Genomic DNA, 19,172 nt, shown 5'->3' on the forward strand with positions numbered 1-19,172 from the left:
AGTTCTTACAAATATTCTGTTTTCTTGCAGGGTGAAAAGCTTCAGATTTTATTGCCTTAGGGTTCATAATACATACTCATAGTCTTGGGTTTTTTGCATGAATATGTCCTGTGCATCGTCTTCCATTTGTTGCAGTTCAGTAAGGAGATCAGTAGCTCCACCTGTGTTAAAATTCCTCTGAATATTTTGACTATATTGTTGCAGGCGCTTCCACAAGTCATTATAAAGCCTCAGTAATTTAGGGTATTCTCCTTCGAAGGCTTGCTTCAAAAATGTAGAGGCTGCAAAATAAAGCAGTAAACAATATGCATTGCCAAGTTCAAACTGATTTTTTGATTCATACAACCAACCTGTATCCTTGTATTTATATAAATGAATTATATGCAGTGTAATCCTATCTATTATATTAATAATGTAATATTAAAAATTAATTTCAAAGTGGCATGAGCTACCACAAATGAAGGTACACATCTAAAGCACCAGCATAAAATCCACAATTGAAAGATGGGACATGGAAAACATACTTTGTACAATAAAGATACTAATCATGGTTGTGATACGTGTGGTATCAAAGTTAATTATTAGTATTATCACTCATTTAAGGCACAAGTGTGATTAGAACACTTTAAATCTAGAGAGTTTCTTACAAAAGCTTGATGACTGGAAAGTGCGGGGCTGTGTAATTTTGAAGATACCCATTTAAAATAAACAAAGATAACTTCCATGAGCCACAGTCTTCAGAAATCTGATGTGGGAAGCATGTGCATTTACACGCACCTCTTAAAACAAGGTATCTAAAATGCAATTCCTAAACTTGTCAAATAATGACAAAGCCAGCAGATAAAACAGCACTATTTTCAGCCTTGAAAGGCTTGCCACAAGCAACAGGAAATGAAAAAAAATGTACAACTGTTTTCGCAACCGCTGTTAATCTTGATCTAACATCACTCATGCTTTATGGATTTCCCATTACTTTAGGAGATTAACACTGTTCCACTCATTCATAGGTTTTTTCAGCTTCCGGAAATCTGCCCCATTTCACCCTGCCTATCTTTTCAACTGAAATATATTCTAATTTGGAATACTAGAGGATCCACATTTATTATCAAATATGGTTCTTTTAGGTCACAAAGACTGTCCAAACCTCACAAAAGCAGAACACAAATATTATCAAACTTTATAAACTGCCATCAACCCCTATTTTTAGAGTATTTTTCTGATAACTGTCTAGTCTTCTCCTAATCTATATGATCCAGACATCTGAGACTGATGGCGGTAGATTCAATCACTTACAATTTTTATGTTAAAAAATTAACTGTCTCATACAGATGAGCCACTTGAATGAAAAAGTCTGTAATGCTGTAAGCATTGTTTCCCCAAAACTCATCTGTAGCAAAGTGAAAGCATCATTCACAGTTCAAAAATCCAACCACTCCTTTGGGACCTTTATATAAAAAATGTGACTAAAAATCATAAGTAATAAAATATTTTTAATAGCTGTCAGACAAAGTACTGCTGACAAAATGTAAGACAAAAAGTAAGTTCCCTTACTTCTGAAATGTTGATTGATCCCATTAACTGATGTCACAATTTTGCAATCTTAAAACTGAGCGCTGAAAACAGGTAGCACACATTCGGTTTGAACATAATCCTGGGTTATGTACATACTGTGGTTTAAGTAATGTTTAAGGCAAACAGTAAAATTAATATGTTTTAACACAAGATGAATACATTTTCTTTTGGGATCATGTAGTTACTTAGCAACCAAGGAACAGGAATCAACCAGATAGTTCCTCAAGATTATATTGCTGCTATAAAGCGTGGAAGGACCAAACTCTCAAGGGCCAATGCAATAGCTGAGATCACAAAGATAAATGCACATCTCATGCATTTTATCTGTGTGTGCAAAGAATTAACTTTAGACACTGTATACAAACATGAAAGATGTATTCATGAAAGCACCAAACTCACCTTTGACCCAACTGCATATTGCATTAGCATGTACCAGAATAGTTTATATGCTTACCTGTTATTTTTATTTAATATTCCTTGATTGTATCTGCTATTTATACATTACATATGTACAAAATATCATGTATAGTCACACCACCAACCATTCATACATATTTAGACAGAAGAAATTTTGAAGAAACCAACTCCTATTTATAAAGGTATTCAAGAACGTCCAAAATCAGATTTTTACTTGAGTTTAACAAGGAAAGTCTGTAAGAACTGCTCTTACTCATTCACTTTGGAAATCTTAATGCACCATTCCAGCCATTTTTACTTCTACATGCAATTGCAAAAATACACTTTTGTTATTAGAGAATAAATATTTAATGAAGCAGAAAATATTTAATTTTTTTTTTCTGTAAATTCAGCCACAGTTTAGGAGGATCAGCCTGTTTGCTTACAAAACCAAGTTTTAAATGCACATTTCCCAGACCGAGTGAACCACTGCTACAGTTCCAGTGGAAGAGATAATGAGCAAAGGGCTTACTTAAGTCAGAGATGCAAAACAACTATCCAACACAGTACAAATCATTTATTCTGAATACTTACAGTCTGTTGCTGACTGGAACTGAGAGGAAAGTGTCTGAGTTACTGCAGTCCAAAATTTGTACAAAATATCAGACTGGCCATCCTGATAGCAGGGGACAAAAGAAATAAAAGTTTTAAAACACAGTCATTTCAAAGAATCTTAAACAATGCAAACACTTCCAGTCAAAGCTCTTCAACATCACTGAGAATAAAAACAAAGCAAATGAAGTCTGACAAATTTTCCTCAAGTTTGAAGCTAGGAAAAAAATATTGGAGAAAACAAAAATAAAAGCTTCAGTCTTCTCTAAAATGGAATATTTTCCTTCAAGTCTGAGAGAAATGCTCCCAGCTCTCTTGAGGCACGGGTGCAGACCGAAGCAGTAAACACCAGGAGCTGTGTTAGAAAACCTCTTTGCACTACAGTGACCTTCATATTCTGAGGGGGTTCTCAAGCTGGCAATTACTGTTACTGCCACTACAATATGTTTGCAAACACCGACCAGGGACCGAAACCAGTGCTCTGCTTCCCACAGAACAGTCTTCTGTTTCTAAAAACACAGAACACATGAAATTACAGTGAGCCTCACAGCTGACTCTTTACCACCTTGTGTCAGCAGGGCTGGCTGTCAGAAGTGGAAACACAGTAGTGTGTTCTTGCAAAAAGGACATATGAGAAATGGCAGGCTGTTTTCTTACTCCCCCCATCACCTTGCACTTATGCTCAAGCATTAAACCATGATATTGTTTTCTCTCTCTTGCTTTCTTCCTGTTGGTGTGTCTGAGGTACAAAAAAATTACAAGAGATGATGATGAGTATCCTGTCCTGCCCACTAGTCAGATACCTGGAAGGCTATCCAGTGTTCTCATGGGAAGAGGAAGCTCATGCTGGACAGAACTGCTTTCTTCATTGCATGGTATACATGTAATATTGACCCTACTGTACAAACTAACCTGTTTGACTGAATCACTAATAATAGTCAGAAAAAAGTGCTCAGATGAATACGTGAAACAGCAGCAGTGATGACAAATGTCAGGAATTCTAGGGATCTTAATGCTGGCACTTGGCTCACTCTGGCAATGTTCAAGGTTTTAAATCAAAGCACAACACTGACATCTAAACATGTTAAGCAAAGGGTTCAACACTGAAATGGGTGTCAAAGGGGGATGCATTTCCTCAGCTTTCCTTTTGGTACTGCCAGTGACTTCACGATGAGGAAAATGCAAAGAAACCCCAACCAAACAGCCCTAATTCTTGTTAATAACACAAGCCCTTTCACAGTGTCAGTTCAACTTCTGCACTGCCCAGCACCACAAAGAGGAGGAGATGGGCTATCAAATCTAGAAGTCCAGCTACTCCAAACTGAATTACTACTTCAGATGGAAAAGGAAAAAATAAATGCACTCTAATTGCTTCCATTGACAAGTGAAGTAATGAAGGTTTTCACAATGTCATTCATTAACATGGCACCACTGCATTCCACTTGAAGATCTGATAACTGTAAGACTGCAAGTTCAAGGTCAAGCAATTAAAAAACTACCATCTTAGAGAATTGATATAAAACCTGAAAATCTGTCAAAGGTACATTGAGACACCTAAAAATAAAGGGGGGGGGAGGCAAAAAAAAAACAAACAATGAGTATCCAGTAGAATTCATTTACAAATTCTGAGATTCAACAAGGAATTCATAACCAATCCTACCCCTTATCTCTATATCTGATATATCTGATATTCAAAGAAAGATATAATTTATGGGTCATGTGTTAAGAATCAAGAGAGAACATCTTTTTATGCTGTTGGATTCATACTCACAAAATGTATGAGAAATAAGATAGAATACTAAAATAAACTAGGATGATGGAATCTCATTTTTGACATTTTTGACACTAATGGATTTAGAAACTGAAGCAATTTATTCTATAGTTATGTTTGTATTTTCTGCAAAATTGTACTTGATTTTCATAAATGGGCAAAGTAAAATTACAATATCAGACAATGATTTGGAAGGAACACTGCATAAAATATCTTTGATATTTTTTGTAAATTAGCAGAAACGTGAAATTACTCAGTTCCTCGTTTCACAGCTTCACATTTAAAACATGAAAACTACTATAAAACAAATGGCCTTTCACATCAACTATAGAGTAAATTAATTAGTTTTCATATTTTCTATCTGAACCTGGAACAATGTTTGCCTATTCAACATGATAATTTAATTCAATTTCTAAATAATCTAATGGAGGTGGAAAAATACTTACAGAGCACGTTCAAACAACTTTTTTTTCATTACTGTAATCACCATCTACACCTCTGTCACAGTCTCAGCAGAAAACACAATTATTAAAGGGTCTGGAAAACAGACATGCATGTAGTCCCTGACATCAACATTTCTATCTTAACTGTCAGATTCAACAGGATGACGAATAACAGTAACATACATGTGGCAATACTTAATGTCTTTGTGAAAATATAAAACTTTTGTATGTACTTATATATATACATATATAATATAAAGTCAGACATACATATGTATGCACTCATACAAACATCTGCATAGTAGCCAGAGCTGTGCAATCAAGCCTCTGCCCATTACCTTGTGTCCTCTGGCCTGAGCAAATGGTGCTCATTAACTGTATCAGCATTTCGTATTGAAGGCCCCCATATCTCTGCTAACCAACTGCATTAGGTATGAGGAAAAAGAGAGGGGGAAAGCTCTCTTTTCTCACATGGAAAACTCAAGTAACATCTCATACTGACTGACTGCTCAGTCAAAAAAGTTTAGGGAAAAAAATATTAATTCCCCAGTTTGGGACCAACTAAAAACTCCATCTACAGTCATTACTGGCTACTTCTATAATGTAAGATACAGTATTTCACGCTGCCCAGCGTCAAGATGCAGTCACTCTGGGTGTGAAATACAGATGCTGATTAATAGCACACAGAAGACCATGTAAGAGTTTTTGGCAGGAACTTGAGAATACTATTGCCTACGCATACACCAGGGGGTATTTAAGTGGGTAGACTGTAGCTACCAAAATTGCAATACAGCAAGGCATTAGCATTAGATACTCCTGCCAAAGTAAAAAGCAGCATATACAACCATGAGAACCCAGAAACCATTTCTTTATTTTGTGTAAACCTGTAATTTTTTTGCTTACACATCAACTCAACACATTATTTTTACAGTGCTTTTAAGTATCTCGCTGCTTATTTTTTAAATAAGGTATTCTAATAGAGACTACATCTGTGCCTGCAGATCACAAAGGAAATTATAATTTATTTAAAATATAATGTGCAATTCCATTTCCAAATAACTGATACTAAAAAATTACATAAAAAAGGGTAGCAAAAGGAGTGTTTTTTCTCCAGCTTAGCATGAAATTAAAGCAATGTCCCTACCCCTTGCACTGGACAACTTCAAGGACTTAAGAAGGTGGAAGAGAAAAGGGCAGTACTGCTTGCCTGAAATGTGCACAGCACATCTACCAGCTCATCTTATTCTAATGGAAAGCTTATAAGCCTTCCCCTATGCTTCATACAGCACTCTGAGAAACATCCCACAGAATCAGAAAGTAACTGCTCTTTTGGGCCTTTCACTTTCAGAAAATGTCATCTAGCTAAAATTGCCTTTGTGTCATCTTCCCATCTGTGGAGTGTAAGCAATGAATTTGGTCCTCCTCTATGCTTACACCAAATACCTTCACTGGTAGACAATGTATGGGAGCATTGGGTACTTCCAGGTTAATGATTTAATATGAAAAAGGAATTCTTTTTGGTGCAAATCTATCTTCTGTCTATACTTGCTGTCTTGCAGAACACACTGAACTATGTTAGTGGTCTAACTTCCACTATTCAAGGAATACACTACATCATCATTAGCTTAAAAAGAACAACTTCTGCAATTAAATAGCTTTTTGTAGCATATCATCATATTTTTCTAACAGAACCCACAAGGATGTACTAATATTTTTATCAATTAACATTCTGAGACTTTAAATTGGGAATTTTCCATTTCTCCTGCTTCTGGAAATGAAAAAAAATTGAAAGATGTTAAATTACTTACACCCCCTCCAAAATAAAAATGCTTGCTTTGAAATCTAGTCACAAGCAGATTAACATCTTGTGATACAATCCCTTGTAGCAGGAGCAGCTGACAAGATGAGTAATGAACTGCATCCGATTATCTTTTCAGCTCTGTGGCAATCATTTTCCAACAGCTTCCTATTCCATAACCAACAACATTGGGAAAAGGTCACCATTCTGTCATATTCCTGCCCCCCCCCCCCCCCCCATGTGTTTAATAATGCAGAGAACACATAAACCTTTGGAATTTAAAAGGACTGGTACTGATAACTGGGGCAAAACTGTTTCAGGTGCATATCGCATATACAGAAATCCTACATAAAACACCCAGACGTAATTTAAAGTTTCTCAGATGGAAATTATTACATGTAGCATATAACAGAATGCTATTTCCTCTTTCCACGCAATATGTTCTTTCTTCAACAAAAAAACCTTAACTGTAATTCATATCAAAAACGCAGCACAGGCGAGATTCAGGTTGACATATATATATATGTTCCCCATCACGGAATACAATTAAAAATGAATTAAATCTATGAACATTAACCACAAGCAACTGTAGGACTATAATGGCAAAACAGGATTTTCACCATTTAAGTCAGCATTTTTTAATTGATGGTACTATCTGTTCACAGCTTTAGTTTGATCTCACAGCAGAGAAAATCTGCATATAAACCTATGCTTTGCACCACTACAAAATGGTTGGGAGTTTACTATCAGCCACAGAACTGGCTATTTTTCATAAAAATCTGCTGTGAAAATGCTCCTGTACCTAAACTACATTTACATAAACTAACGATCTACCAACCCAAAGTGGGAATTAAAAATAACTGTCACTGCTGTTCCTGTGCCCAGTGACCACTTTATTCCCCAGAACTGATGCAGCTGAGCAGGCACTCAAATGATTTAGTAGCTCCTATGCAACTCCTTAGGCTGTGCAAGACAGCTTAGATCTGTCTTCCTCTTGTCAATTCTTTGCTTTCAGAAAACTGAACAACTGCCCGGTAACATAAACTAGGGCAACCCTCTGCCGTTGTGACCTACTGGACAGCTGGCCAGAACCAGGGGAATACCGAGATGCTTTACAGAGACATATGGACTATATGCACTTCGCTACTTTTGGAAATGTTATTCTTAGAAAATCCACTTGCATCTGTGTAGAGTAAAACAGAAAAAGACAATGATCAGACTCCTATTTGGCCCATCTACTATAATTTTACCCTTTTTCATACTGCTTAAAAATTCAGTACTCAATCACACATGCTATTCACATAGGAATTGTTTGCTCATGGAAATTACACACATAAATCATACAAAACATGTCCAGCAGGCTAGACCACAAATGGCAATGAGTTTTCTTGCAATTGAATAGTAGGGCTCCCTTTATTGTGTACATGAACTGGAGAAAGACCATTAGTGCAAGCCATAATTCAATAAAATTTACCCTTATTAGAATAATAGATGCAGGCTGTCTGGTTTTCTTCCATGGTATACCTTATTTATGTGAAATTCAGAATATGCTTAAGTGCTTTGCTGAATCAGGGCCATTATCAACAATCAGCAAAAAATGTGTTCACCTTGCAGTGAAACTATTCCGTTTCAACTATTATTGCAAAGTTACTACTGTCAATACTGTGCACAGACAATCATATTGTACAACTTTCCTGCAAAAGAGAGGGGTTTAGATAAAACAATTAAAAATGTGTGTTAATACTGCATAATAACAGTGCCAGTGCCAGGAGACATCTGGACAGTGCTAGTTCATCCTGCTCTCTGTCCCAGCTCAAGAACATGAAGTTGAACATAGGCCTGTGCATTCCAAGTGACCACAGACTAGCAAACTGTATTTTAAGATAAGGTTCTCTTAAGTAAATCTTTGTGTTGTAAACAAATAGAATTGAGTCTTTCCCCAATAATACAAGCATAATAACTGTGAAAATTTAATGTTCTAATGGTAAAAGTTTAACCCTTTATTTAGGACAGGAAAGATCTACATTTAGTAGATGCCAAATTCTAAGCAACTGGCTGGCCTTTAGGAAGAGATTTTAAGCTGCACGTCAATAAAATCACAGCCCAGTTGATGTTGAAAGGAACCTATGGAGATCATCTGGTCCAGCCCTCACCAGGTTGCCCACCACCATGTTTAGGTGGCTTTTGTATGCCTCCAAGGATAGAGAATCCACAACCTCCCTCAGCAACCTATTCCAGTGCTCTGTCACCCTCACAGTGAAAAGGTGTTTCCTTGATGTTCAGAGGGAACCTGTGTTTCTGTTTGTGCCCATTGCCTCTGGTTCTGTCACTTGGCACCACTGAAAAGAGCCTGGCTCTGTCCTCTTTGCACTCTTCCTTCAGGTATGTGATGAGATTGAGCCTTCTCCAGGCTGAACAGTCTCGGCTATCTCAGCCTTTTCTCCCACGAGATGCTCCAGTCTCTTCATTATCTCTGTGGCCCTTCACTGTACTCTCTCCGGTGTGTCCTCATCTCTCTTGCCCTGAGGAGCCCAGAACTGGACACAGTACTCCTTGTGTGCCCTCACTGGTGGTGAATAAAGGGCAGGATCACCTCCTTAACCTGCTGGCAATACTTTGCCTAATGCAGCCCAGGATACTCTTCACCTTCTTCACTGCTGGAGTACATTGCTGTCTTGTATTCAACTTACTGGCACCCAGGTCCTCTTCTGCCAAGCTGCCTTTCAGCAGGGTGGCAGCACAACCCTCTAGAGCATCAGCCACTGCTCCCAGTTGTGTGTCATCTCCAAACTTGCTGATGACTCTGCTCCACCATCCAGGTCATTAATGAAGGTGTTAAAGAGAACTGGGCCCTGTACTGACCCTGGGGTACACCACTAGTTACTGGTCCCCAGTAACTCTGCACTACTGATCATCACCCTTTGAGCTTCGCCATGCAACTAGGCCATTTATGAGCAACCCTATGTTCATAACAGCCTCAGTTTCAGAATGTCAAAGAGAGGGCTGTTATAGTACATCGTGCAACAGAGAGACTGCAGATTCAACTATCTTCGATGCAATGGCTGGTGGTAAGGAAAGGATTCGGATCAGTGTTCTTTTATTGTTATAGAATGAATAGGGGGGGAACATACTTGCGTATTAAAAATTCCTTTTTTCTCAGTCATCTCTATATCTTTAGTGCATTGTATTATAGTAGACTTGTTAAATAGTGTGAAGTATAGATTTGAAATTTAGATTAATGTTGCCTGTTCACAAGATTACAAGATTATCTTTGATGGAAAAAAACTAGAGGCTGACAGAATCCATATGCTAAGCCCCTTCCCACTTACTCACATGCAAGTGACTTGATTTCACAGTTCGAAAAGTATAACCCATTTTCACTAACAGCTACTAGTAAGTTAATAAACCAGTGACCAATAATGAGCCAAGTACCAGCAGCATAAGAGCAAAGACATTTGAAGATCTGTATTCACTGCTATTCCACAAAAAATTAATGCTGTAGCCTGGAAAACTGATTTCAAGTCCCCTCAAACATAAAAGCGGAGCAGCTTACCTCTTTTTTAAAAAACATACCAAACTACTAATTAACTTTGCTATTACTGAAATGAAATCTCTTGAGCTCTGTTCTTAATATAACTATTTAGTATCTGACATTAAATCTAAATTCAAAGAATGAGAATGAAAGTACCCCCCTTATTCAGTATTAGACAAGAATGCAAGAAGATGCTGAAAAGGCATATATTTATTTTTACAAATGTCTTTATTTCCTCCACACTGTAAATTTAGAACTTAATGAGTATAATTTCCCATCTGTGAATTATCATATTTGTGTGTGTCTAAAATAGCTATTCTAGCATTCAAATAATAAATCTGACCCACTGATTCTAAACTGGCTCCCACTTCATGACAATCACTTCCAGCTCATTTTTCCCTGTAGAGATTTTGATACTTTGAGTAGAATGTGAAAAACAACTTTATTGTGAAGCCTCTTTGAAATGTAAAACAATATAGTGAATATTACCATGCAGCTAGTTGCTGCAGGCTCCTGAAATCAGGCTTTGCATACTAATACATACAGTGTTTTCTATCTGTAATCAAAGGCTCCGCCATAAAGAAATGCGGGACTTGCAAATGTTGCTCTAAAAAGAGAAGACATTTAAAGGACAGGCTAAATATTTTTTCCACCAATAAAGCAACAATGCAAATGATTTAACAATTTTGCACGGCAAGATCTTATGGGATAGAAATAAGGAAATCTATTTGCACTATTTCTATAGCAACATAATTGCCAAATGTTAGACTGTGAACAAAAAGCCATCATCCTCAGTAGTGCAATTAATCAGCAAAGAAACAGACAAATTCTGAGTGTGTTTTCAATAAACCTTTCTATCTTGTCAAAGTAGTCAAGATTAAATTTCTTAAAATAACAAGTGCATTTAAATTTCAAATGTTATCTACATTATACTACAATTATACAATATATATCACAGGTGAACAGATGTCAGTAAATGACACCATGACTTTAAAAATTACCTTGATTTTTTTTGTTTTGCTGCAGGGCACAGAATTTCATTACACTGTGTTTATCAGGTTATATCCAAGGTGTAATAGTTTATAGACTTCCAGCAACGGTGCAACATTTTGAAAAGGTCTCTGTGCAGTTGACTAAAGAAACAAAACCTGTTTGATTTTTTAAAATATAACCTTCTCAAAGAGAAAATAAAGTTAAGACTGTGCCTTTTCTTTATCGAATATTACAATTCTGAAAATGATCCCTCAATTTTTAAGGAACAAAAATACTTTGGTCTTAAACAGTGTCCTATATCTACAAAACTACTTAAAACATTAATTAATCCTCCCATATTCCTGCAAGATATGCATCAACTGGAAGTAAATGGACTTTTGTGTTTCCAAAAGCCAGTATCTACTCAAGGGACTTGACAGCTTTCTTCTACCCAGAGAACTGACTTGGTATGTACAGCAGCAATTCCAACTACGCTTTCACCTTGACTACAACATACCCCATTCAAGGGTAAAAGCATGGTTCATTACCAGACCCACTCAGCCTGTAGTTGTTCAGGTAAGACTGACAAGAACGATGATAGAAGGCAGCACTTACGGTAAATGCATTCCTGTTTCAATAGCTGATGCAAAACCAACTGACTTACTTAATTTTCAGTCATCACCCAACCGCATTTTGCACAAACCCCACCAAGCCAGAACTGAAAAGGAATCTAGTAACCCATCCAACCTCCACACTCTCCGCTTTATTTGCCCCTGCACACTTCTGTCACAGAAATGGAATTAAAGTTCTGCAGAAAATATCATGTCATTACAAAACCACTCACAGGCTCTTACCCTCCTATTTGAATTAGAACCAAATTCATTTTAGCATGGCTGTCTGGCCACATTGATACATCCCATACCAGAATCAGGACTTTTGACTGGTAAGACCCTTTTGGGTTATTTTAAGGGAGACCTCAAAAATCTTGCAACTGAATGCAGTGGGTTTGAAATGAAGAGCATCTTCATATTTTGGGGATCAAAACCCTGTTCTTTCATTTGTGTTTAGATCTCTACAAAGCACCTTGCTGAAATAATAAACAGAAAACACTACAGAAATGATGAGCAAGTAAACCAATTCTGCTTCTACAGAAAAATACTGGAAAATAAATTACATACTTGTAATAATAGGTGAAAAACAGATTATTTTCTGAATTCACATAAGGCAGTAATTTGATTATTTTTCATTTTTTTCCACTTGGGATTATTTTTTAATTAGGTCAACTGAATGTGAATATGTGATGTTAAATGTGAATAATTTCAAAGCAGCAACATTTTTTAACAAGTCTGGACAGGGAGGAGAAATAACAAGGTGAAATGTAAGTACGCTTGGGGCAATAAACATTTCTATTTCCCATGTATATTCTTTATCTTATGTAATGATGAGGACATTTCCTTCTATATCATTAACACCTCATATTGCCAGTGTTGACAACTAAGGAAAATAGTCTGCTTACTCACCAAACGTTCATCAGGAGTGACAATGACAAGAGCCCTCCACAAAGTACAGAATAACACTCCCTACAACTCTCAGCTTTACCCAGAGCTTACGTAAACGACAGCAGTGTGCTAACAAGCAGATCAAAGGCGATCAAGGGCAGATCTGCCCTCTCACAAGGAATACCTTCTGCCCAGCTTGGAGACCCCAGCTTACCTTTTCTATTGACCATCCCAATCACCCCTACAAAGTTATTTGTTGCTTTTAAGGCTGCTTTCACTTTGCAGAACTGTTTGTTGATGCCTATGTAGGAGTGAAGGACCCAAAATAGATGAGGATCAGAGATCATTTTCAACTATTCTACAAGGGGCTTAGAGGGATTCTTATCTCTAATTAGGAGGGTGGCTGTCATGGAAAGATAAGTTCTGCTGTGACTTACACTGAAGTCAATTGTAGTTTAGGTATTACAACAGCTGAGGCAGGATTAGTCACTACACATTGAAAGAGAGAAGCAATAAAGCAGAACAAACTGGAGTAACCTATTAGCTCTTCAAAGGTAAATTAAACAGTTGAAAGAGGGTATATAAATAACCAGTCATTAGGTGAACAAAAATAACAGTTTTATGGTATTTAAATCTTATTTGTGATTTTAATTTTTACCCTCAGCATCACAAAAACAATAACTCTACATTTGGAAAAAACATAATATTCTCTATTCATTTTTCCCAAAACTAGAAATCAAAACTTCATGAATTCTGAATACTTTTAGCCTTGCTCCTCAACTAAAATCTAGTCATTAAAGGTGTTTTAAACCCATAAAAAAATGTCTATTCACTGTTAAAAGAAATTTATTTGTCTTATAAATATATTTTCTGGAAATTAAATATGTGATTTTAGTATTTACAGATTAATAATGAATCTATAGTTTATTACAAGTATGAGATATAACAGTTTTGCATTCATTTCATATTGTTGCAAAAGATAAATGTCAAAATCTACATCTGCAAAAGGGAAGGAGTGGAATAAAGTGCAGTGTAAATTTAATCTCCAGATTCTTCCATGATAACCATGTAAGCCTGGTTATGTCACCTAACTCTTGGCCACATCTAATGGTGGAAAACTTTGGAAGTGAAGTCTGTAAGAGAAACAGTGTAGAAAAGATGCAGGAGCTGTCATTGCCCTCCTGCTGAACTCCAGTATTTATAAAGTTTACAAGTTCTGTGTCTCAGTTTCTACATCTGTCAGATTATGATTTGGTTCCCTTTTTATTTTTTTTAACAAAGACTTTTTGTGACTCCTTTTATTAATTAGTCAAGTGTTTTTAAAAATACATTTTTAGATACAACGTGATACAACACTACAAAATGTTAAGATGGTAACAGGTAATTAGAAGGCTGGAAAGCACATGTATGAGATCATAATACAAAATCGGAAAAAACACAGGCTGTGCTATCTGTGAAGTGAAAACCACAAATAAATCTGGAAACAATGGGAAAAAGAACTAATAAAAATAAAAATAAAAATAAAAAAAAAAGGAAGAAAAAAAGGCAAGTAGCTTCCTTGCTATTAAAGGACTTGTGCTTTAAAAAAGCTGGGTCTCCTCCTCTCTTATGCTTCCTAGGATGATACTTGCACTGCAGTAATCAAAACAAGGAAGCAGATGGACAGGCAAAGTGGTACTGCAGCTGCTGCAGAAGATGACTATAATAATAATGTTGACATCAGTAACAGTAATTAGTGCACAGACTGTAGTAGAGTGGATGATTCGTTTTTCTGTCTTCTGGTGTGGGCATGCTGCCCTAGTGCATGGGTATAATGTTAGTACCTTTAGTCTGGTCTGTTTATTTGCTCAGTTTATTAATGATACTGAATACAAAAGGAAAATCCAACTTTTCCCCCTCTCCAGAACACGTGCTGAGGACAGCATGTTGTTTCAGTCTGGATTAATACAAGGCAGAATCTTCATTAGTAAATGGCAAAATACCAATTTCTTACTTATATCTATTTTCAATGTACACAACAATTCATACTCTCCCAAACAGCCATCTGTACATACACTCTTGAATTTCAGCAGCATGTAGTACTTGTCAGGTTTTGTCTAAACAACAGCTCTACTGTTTGGTGTGATTTTAACCGTCTGCAGGCTAGTGCCATAGCTTCTTCAAGGGACATAGAACAAATAGTGTAACTGTGTGAAGGGCCAAGAAAAACACTGTGCTACACTGAACCACCTTGGGTCGAGAAGAAAGTAAAGCATCGGTATTGTCAGCAGTACTATGTCATGAGTTCTGGTAGCATCAGACAAGGATGTACCACTGTCCTGGGTTCAGCAGTAGCAGTCATTTTTCTCCTTCTTAGTAGCTGGTGCAGTGCTGTAGTTTTGACTTTCAGCCTGGGAACAGCACTGATAACACCGATGTTTTTAGTTGTTGCTCAGTAATGTTTACTCTGACCAAGGACTTTGTGAGTCTCATGCTCTGCCAGGGAGAAGGGGAAGCCAGGAGGAAGTAGAGACAGGACACATGACCCAAACTAGCCCAAGAGGTATTCCATACCACAGCACATCATGCCCACTATATAAACTGGAGGCAGTTACCCGGAAGGGCTAGATCACTGCTCAGGTTGGGCTGGGTATCGGTTGGCAGGTGGTGAGCAGTTGTGTTCTCTTCCCTTGTTATTTCCCTTATCATTATTATTATTGGTGGCAGCAGCAGTGGTTTGTGTTATACCTTAGTTACTGGACTGCTCTTATCGCAACCTGTGGGAGTTACGTTCTTTCAATTCTCCTCCCCTTCCCTCCGAGAGTGGGGGGGAAGAAGGGGGGGGGGGGGAGGGATTGAGAGAGCATTTGTGTGGTTCTAAATTACCAGCTGGGCTTAAACCACAACAACCTCTAATCCTTAGCTACCTCACTGAGAATGACAACTGTCCAGCCTGGTGTTATACTACGCCAAAACACCCATTGAAGAGCAAACTACTGGAAGAGTGGTAACTGTGGAGAAATACAGTTATTTGATTTTATTTGGGAAATACAATAGGTCAGTTAGATGCAATCCTGCAGTGTGAAGTCAAAAAAAGAGAAGGAAGGCTAATCAGAGAAATTACGGAACATGCTTAGCACAGCACAACCCAAATGCCTTTTCTTTTCTAATGAGTTTTTCCTTACTCTGCATCTATCTTCAATTGAGATTCATTTTTCCTATTCATTTATTCTCCACAATTTCCTTTGGTTCCCCTCTATTATGATCCTCAAGTGCTGTTCTACAAAAAATGGAAAAGTGAAAGTGAGAAGCACAGGCTCATGGTGAGAGCCATTCATGAAGGCTGAAAGCTCATTTATCTATGCTCCCTTTCCACCCAATCTCTGCCTGGGGCTTCCAGAGTTCCTCTGTCTCTAGCTTTCTATGTGTCTCCTTAAACATGCTGATCTACTGAAGTGCTGCAGCAAAGAATTTTTTTGCCAGATCAAACTTTTTAATAAAGAAAATATGCTAAAAGTTTATAAATGTTTCAAGATGTTTGGTTGGTTGGTTGCCTTTTTTAACAACACAGAAAGAGAAGCTTGAAGTGCATCAAAAAAGTGATGTTCTGTGCAACATCTTTTAGAGAGATATATACATATGTGAGACAAGAGTGATGGTATATTGAAAATGTAGGATCTGAGCATGACGTGAATGGTATGGAATAAGGGGTGGATACTGGTCTGGGTTCAGCAGTAGCTGTAATTTTTCTCCTTACTAGCTGGTGCAGTGCTGTAGTTTTGACTTTCAGCCTGGGAACAGCACTGATAACACCGATGTTTTTAGTTGTTGCTCAGTAATGTTTACTCCGACCAAGGACTTTGTGAGTCTCATGCTCTGCCAGGGAGAAGGGGAAGCCAGGAGGAAGTAGAGACAGGACACATGACCCAAACTAGCCCAAGAGGTATTCCATACCACAGCACATCATGCCCACTATATAAACTGGAGGCAGTTACCCGGAAGGGCTAGATCACTGCTCAGGTTGGGCTGGGTATCGGTTGGTGGGTGGTGAGCAGTTGTATTCTCTTCCCTTGTTATTTCCTTTATCATTATTATTACTGGTGGTAGCAGTAGTGGTTTGTTATACCTTAGTTACTGGACTGTTCTTTTCTCAACCCGTGGGAGTTACATTCCTTTGATTCTCTTCCCCATCCCTCTGGAAGTGGGGGAGGAAGCGGGGAGGGGAGTGAGAGAGCAGCTGCGTGGCTCTGAGTTGCCACGACAGTTTTTTTTGGCACCCAACATAGGGCACAAAGGGTTGAGATAACAGATCTGACCAGAGTGTGTCTAACTGTATTTGTGATAAGCATTCACTGTTTCGGATTAATAGTCATCAGAATGATGATTTATTGGCTCTCAAAGCTGTTGCTCTTGATCTCGCAGTTTCAGCATGTCATACCTTACTTACAGCCAGTATTTGCTGTGTTAGTGTTTACTGGCTGGGGGTCTTGGGCTAAGTTTCTGGTTTCATTGTACTTTATGGTAATGACTTGTAATACAATAGACTCATTGATCATGAAACCGGTCTGGCTTGCATTTCCAGTGTGGTCATCACCTCTATACTTTGGGAGGTATATAATAGAAGTGTTTAGCAATTACACATCTTTTTTCCCCTCCTCGGTGGTCAACCTATGAAGGAAACATTCCCTTATCTTCCCAGCTCTCACACCATACTGTTTACAACATTATTTGAGAGTTCTGAAGGTTTTGAATGGCCTTTGGGTACCCTTGAGATCTGTCTGCTGATTGTGATGGGAATCACCATGTTGGCACACAGAGTGTGTTTTACCCACGACCATTTCATCTGATCTCAAAAGTTAAGCAGAGTTGGGTTTGGGTCTTGTCTAGGTTTAACAACGATACAGGAGGATCAAGAGATTTTCCCCGAGGCTGGACAGCCATGGGTGGCAGGGTGTGTGGGATAGTGTGGGCAAGTATCTAGGGCAGTGGGCCCCTCCAGTACTTTGGAACTTCACCACTGAAAAAGTGCAAAATCCAGAAAAATTAGTAAAACATTTAAATCAGGTGTGTTGTCATCCTGGTCGTACCATAGAGGGGACAAATCATGGCAACATGCTGGGGCTTGGCCTATGCTTAAAGAGCCCTGTTCAACACTGTCCAGCACCTTCAAAGGGAAAAAAATGTCTCTTTATCTGATGGCAAAGCAACAGACAACGCAGCTACACCAGCTCCAAGCACAGCAGCTATACCAACCCTAGCAACAAGTACAGCAGCTACTCAAACTCTGACTGCAACAAATAATGCAGCTACTCCAACTCCAAGCACTGCAGCTACACCAGCCCCAGCGATAAGTACAGCAGCTACTCAAACTCCAACCACAACAAACAGTGTAGCTACTCCAGCTCCAAGCACAGCAGCTACACCAGCCCCAGTGACAAGTACAGCAACAACCCCAACAACAGATACTGCAGCCACTCCAACCACTGTGATAGTCACTGCAGCTAAAGCAGAGGACCAATTTGTGCCAATATCAGTTGCCCCTGTACGCAAGGGGAAAAGCAAAAAAGAGTCAAGAAAGATGAAGCAAGATGAAGAAACAATGTACTCACCACCTGGGACAGCATCCGACCAGGAGTTATTATTAAGTGAATCAGAGGAAGAAGAAGAGGTGACTTCTCTACCCCAGACCTCAGCTGAGCTATGGAATATGAGAACAGATTTTACCCGTCAACCAGGGGAGCACATCATCACCTGGTTGCTTTGATGCTGGGACAATGGGGCCAATGGTCACGAACTAGAAGGTACAGAAGCCAAGAAGCTGGGATCACTTGCTAGAGAAGGGGGAATTGACAAAGCAATTGCAAGAGAGAAAAAGTCCCTCAGCCTTTGGAGGCAGCTCTTGGCAGCTGTGAAAGAAAGGTTTCTGTACAAGGACGATGTTGAGTCGTTCGGCCAAGTGCACTACTATAGAAAAAGGCATCCAGTCTCTGAGGGAATCGGCCATCGTAGAGATGCTCTATCACATCAAGCCAAACAACGGGGATATACCCATAGATCCAGATGAAGTTGAATGTACATGACCCATGTGGGAACGCACTGTCATCATATGCCCATTCATTGGCAACAGTAACCTGGAATGACATAGTACCACTGGAATGACATAATACCACTAACAGTGGATGAAATGGTTCATAAACTCCGAGAGTTTGAAGACAATCTCACCCCTTCCATTATCTCAGCTGTGGAAAAACTGTCCCAGGACCTCAAACAATTGAGGGACGATCTATCTGATTTATCCAGCTCCTCACGTGTACCAACACACGTCTCAGCTATTAACAAAAGGCATCCTATTGTTTGAGAGAGGAGATACAGGAGGTATACGCCACGGGGTACCCTATGGTTTTACCTGCGGGATCACGGAGAAGACATGACAAAGTGGGATGGAAAACCTACTTCAGCTTTGGAGGAATGGGTGAGTAAACTGAAGAGGGGAGCAAGGGCCAAGACTGATCGTCCCATGAGAGCTACGGCTTCAGTCTCTGGTGATCAGTTTCCCAGATAGAGTGGAAAAGCTGATTTTATAATAATAATCCCTTTC

At 38.5% G+C, this 19,172-nt stretch overlaps 1 protein-coding gene across 2 annotated transcripts in view; it reads right to left on the minus strand.

Annotated features, from left to right (window-relative positions):
- COG5 (component of oligomeric golgi complex 5) overlaps positions 1–19,172 on the minus strand; it is a 192,077-nt gene that overhangs the window by 45,590 nt on the left and 127,315 nt on the right. For both annotated transcript variants that reach the window (XM_062638283.1, XM_062638282.1), the window contains 2 exons: positions 2,563–2,644; positions 77–281 (listed from right to left, as the gene is read on the minus strand). In XM_062638283.1, coding sequence (XP_062494267.1) covers positions 77–281; positions 2,563–2,644 — 287 coding nt within the window. The remainder of the gene's footprint in view (positions 1–76; positions 282–2,562; positions 2,645–19,172) is intronic.

This window comes from Pezoporus occidentalis, unplaced genomic scaffold (assembly GCF_034315485.1).
Source record: "Pezoporus occidentalis ecotype Australia unplaced genomic scaffold, CSIRO_AGI_Poc_V1 ctg56, whole genome shotgun sequence".
Taxonomy (NCBI): domain Eukaryota; kingdom Metazoa; phylum Chordata; class Aves; order Psittaciformes; family Psittacidae; genus Pezoporus; species Pezoporus occidentalis.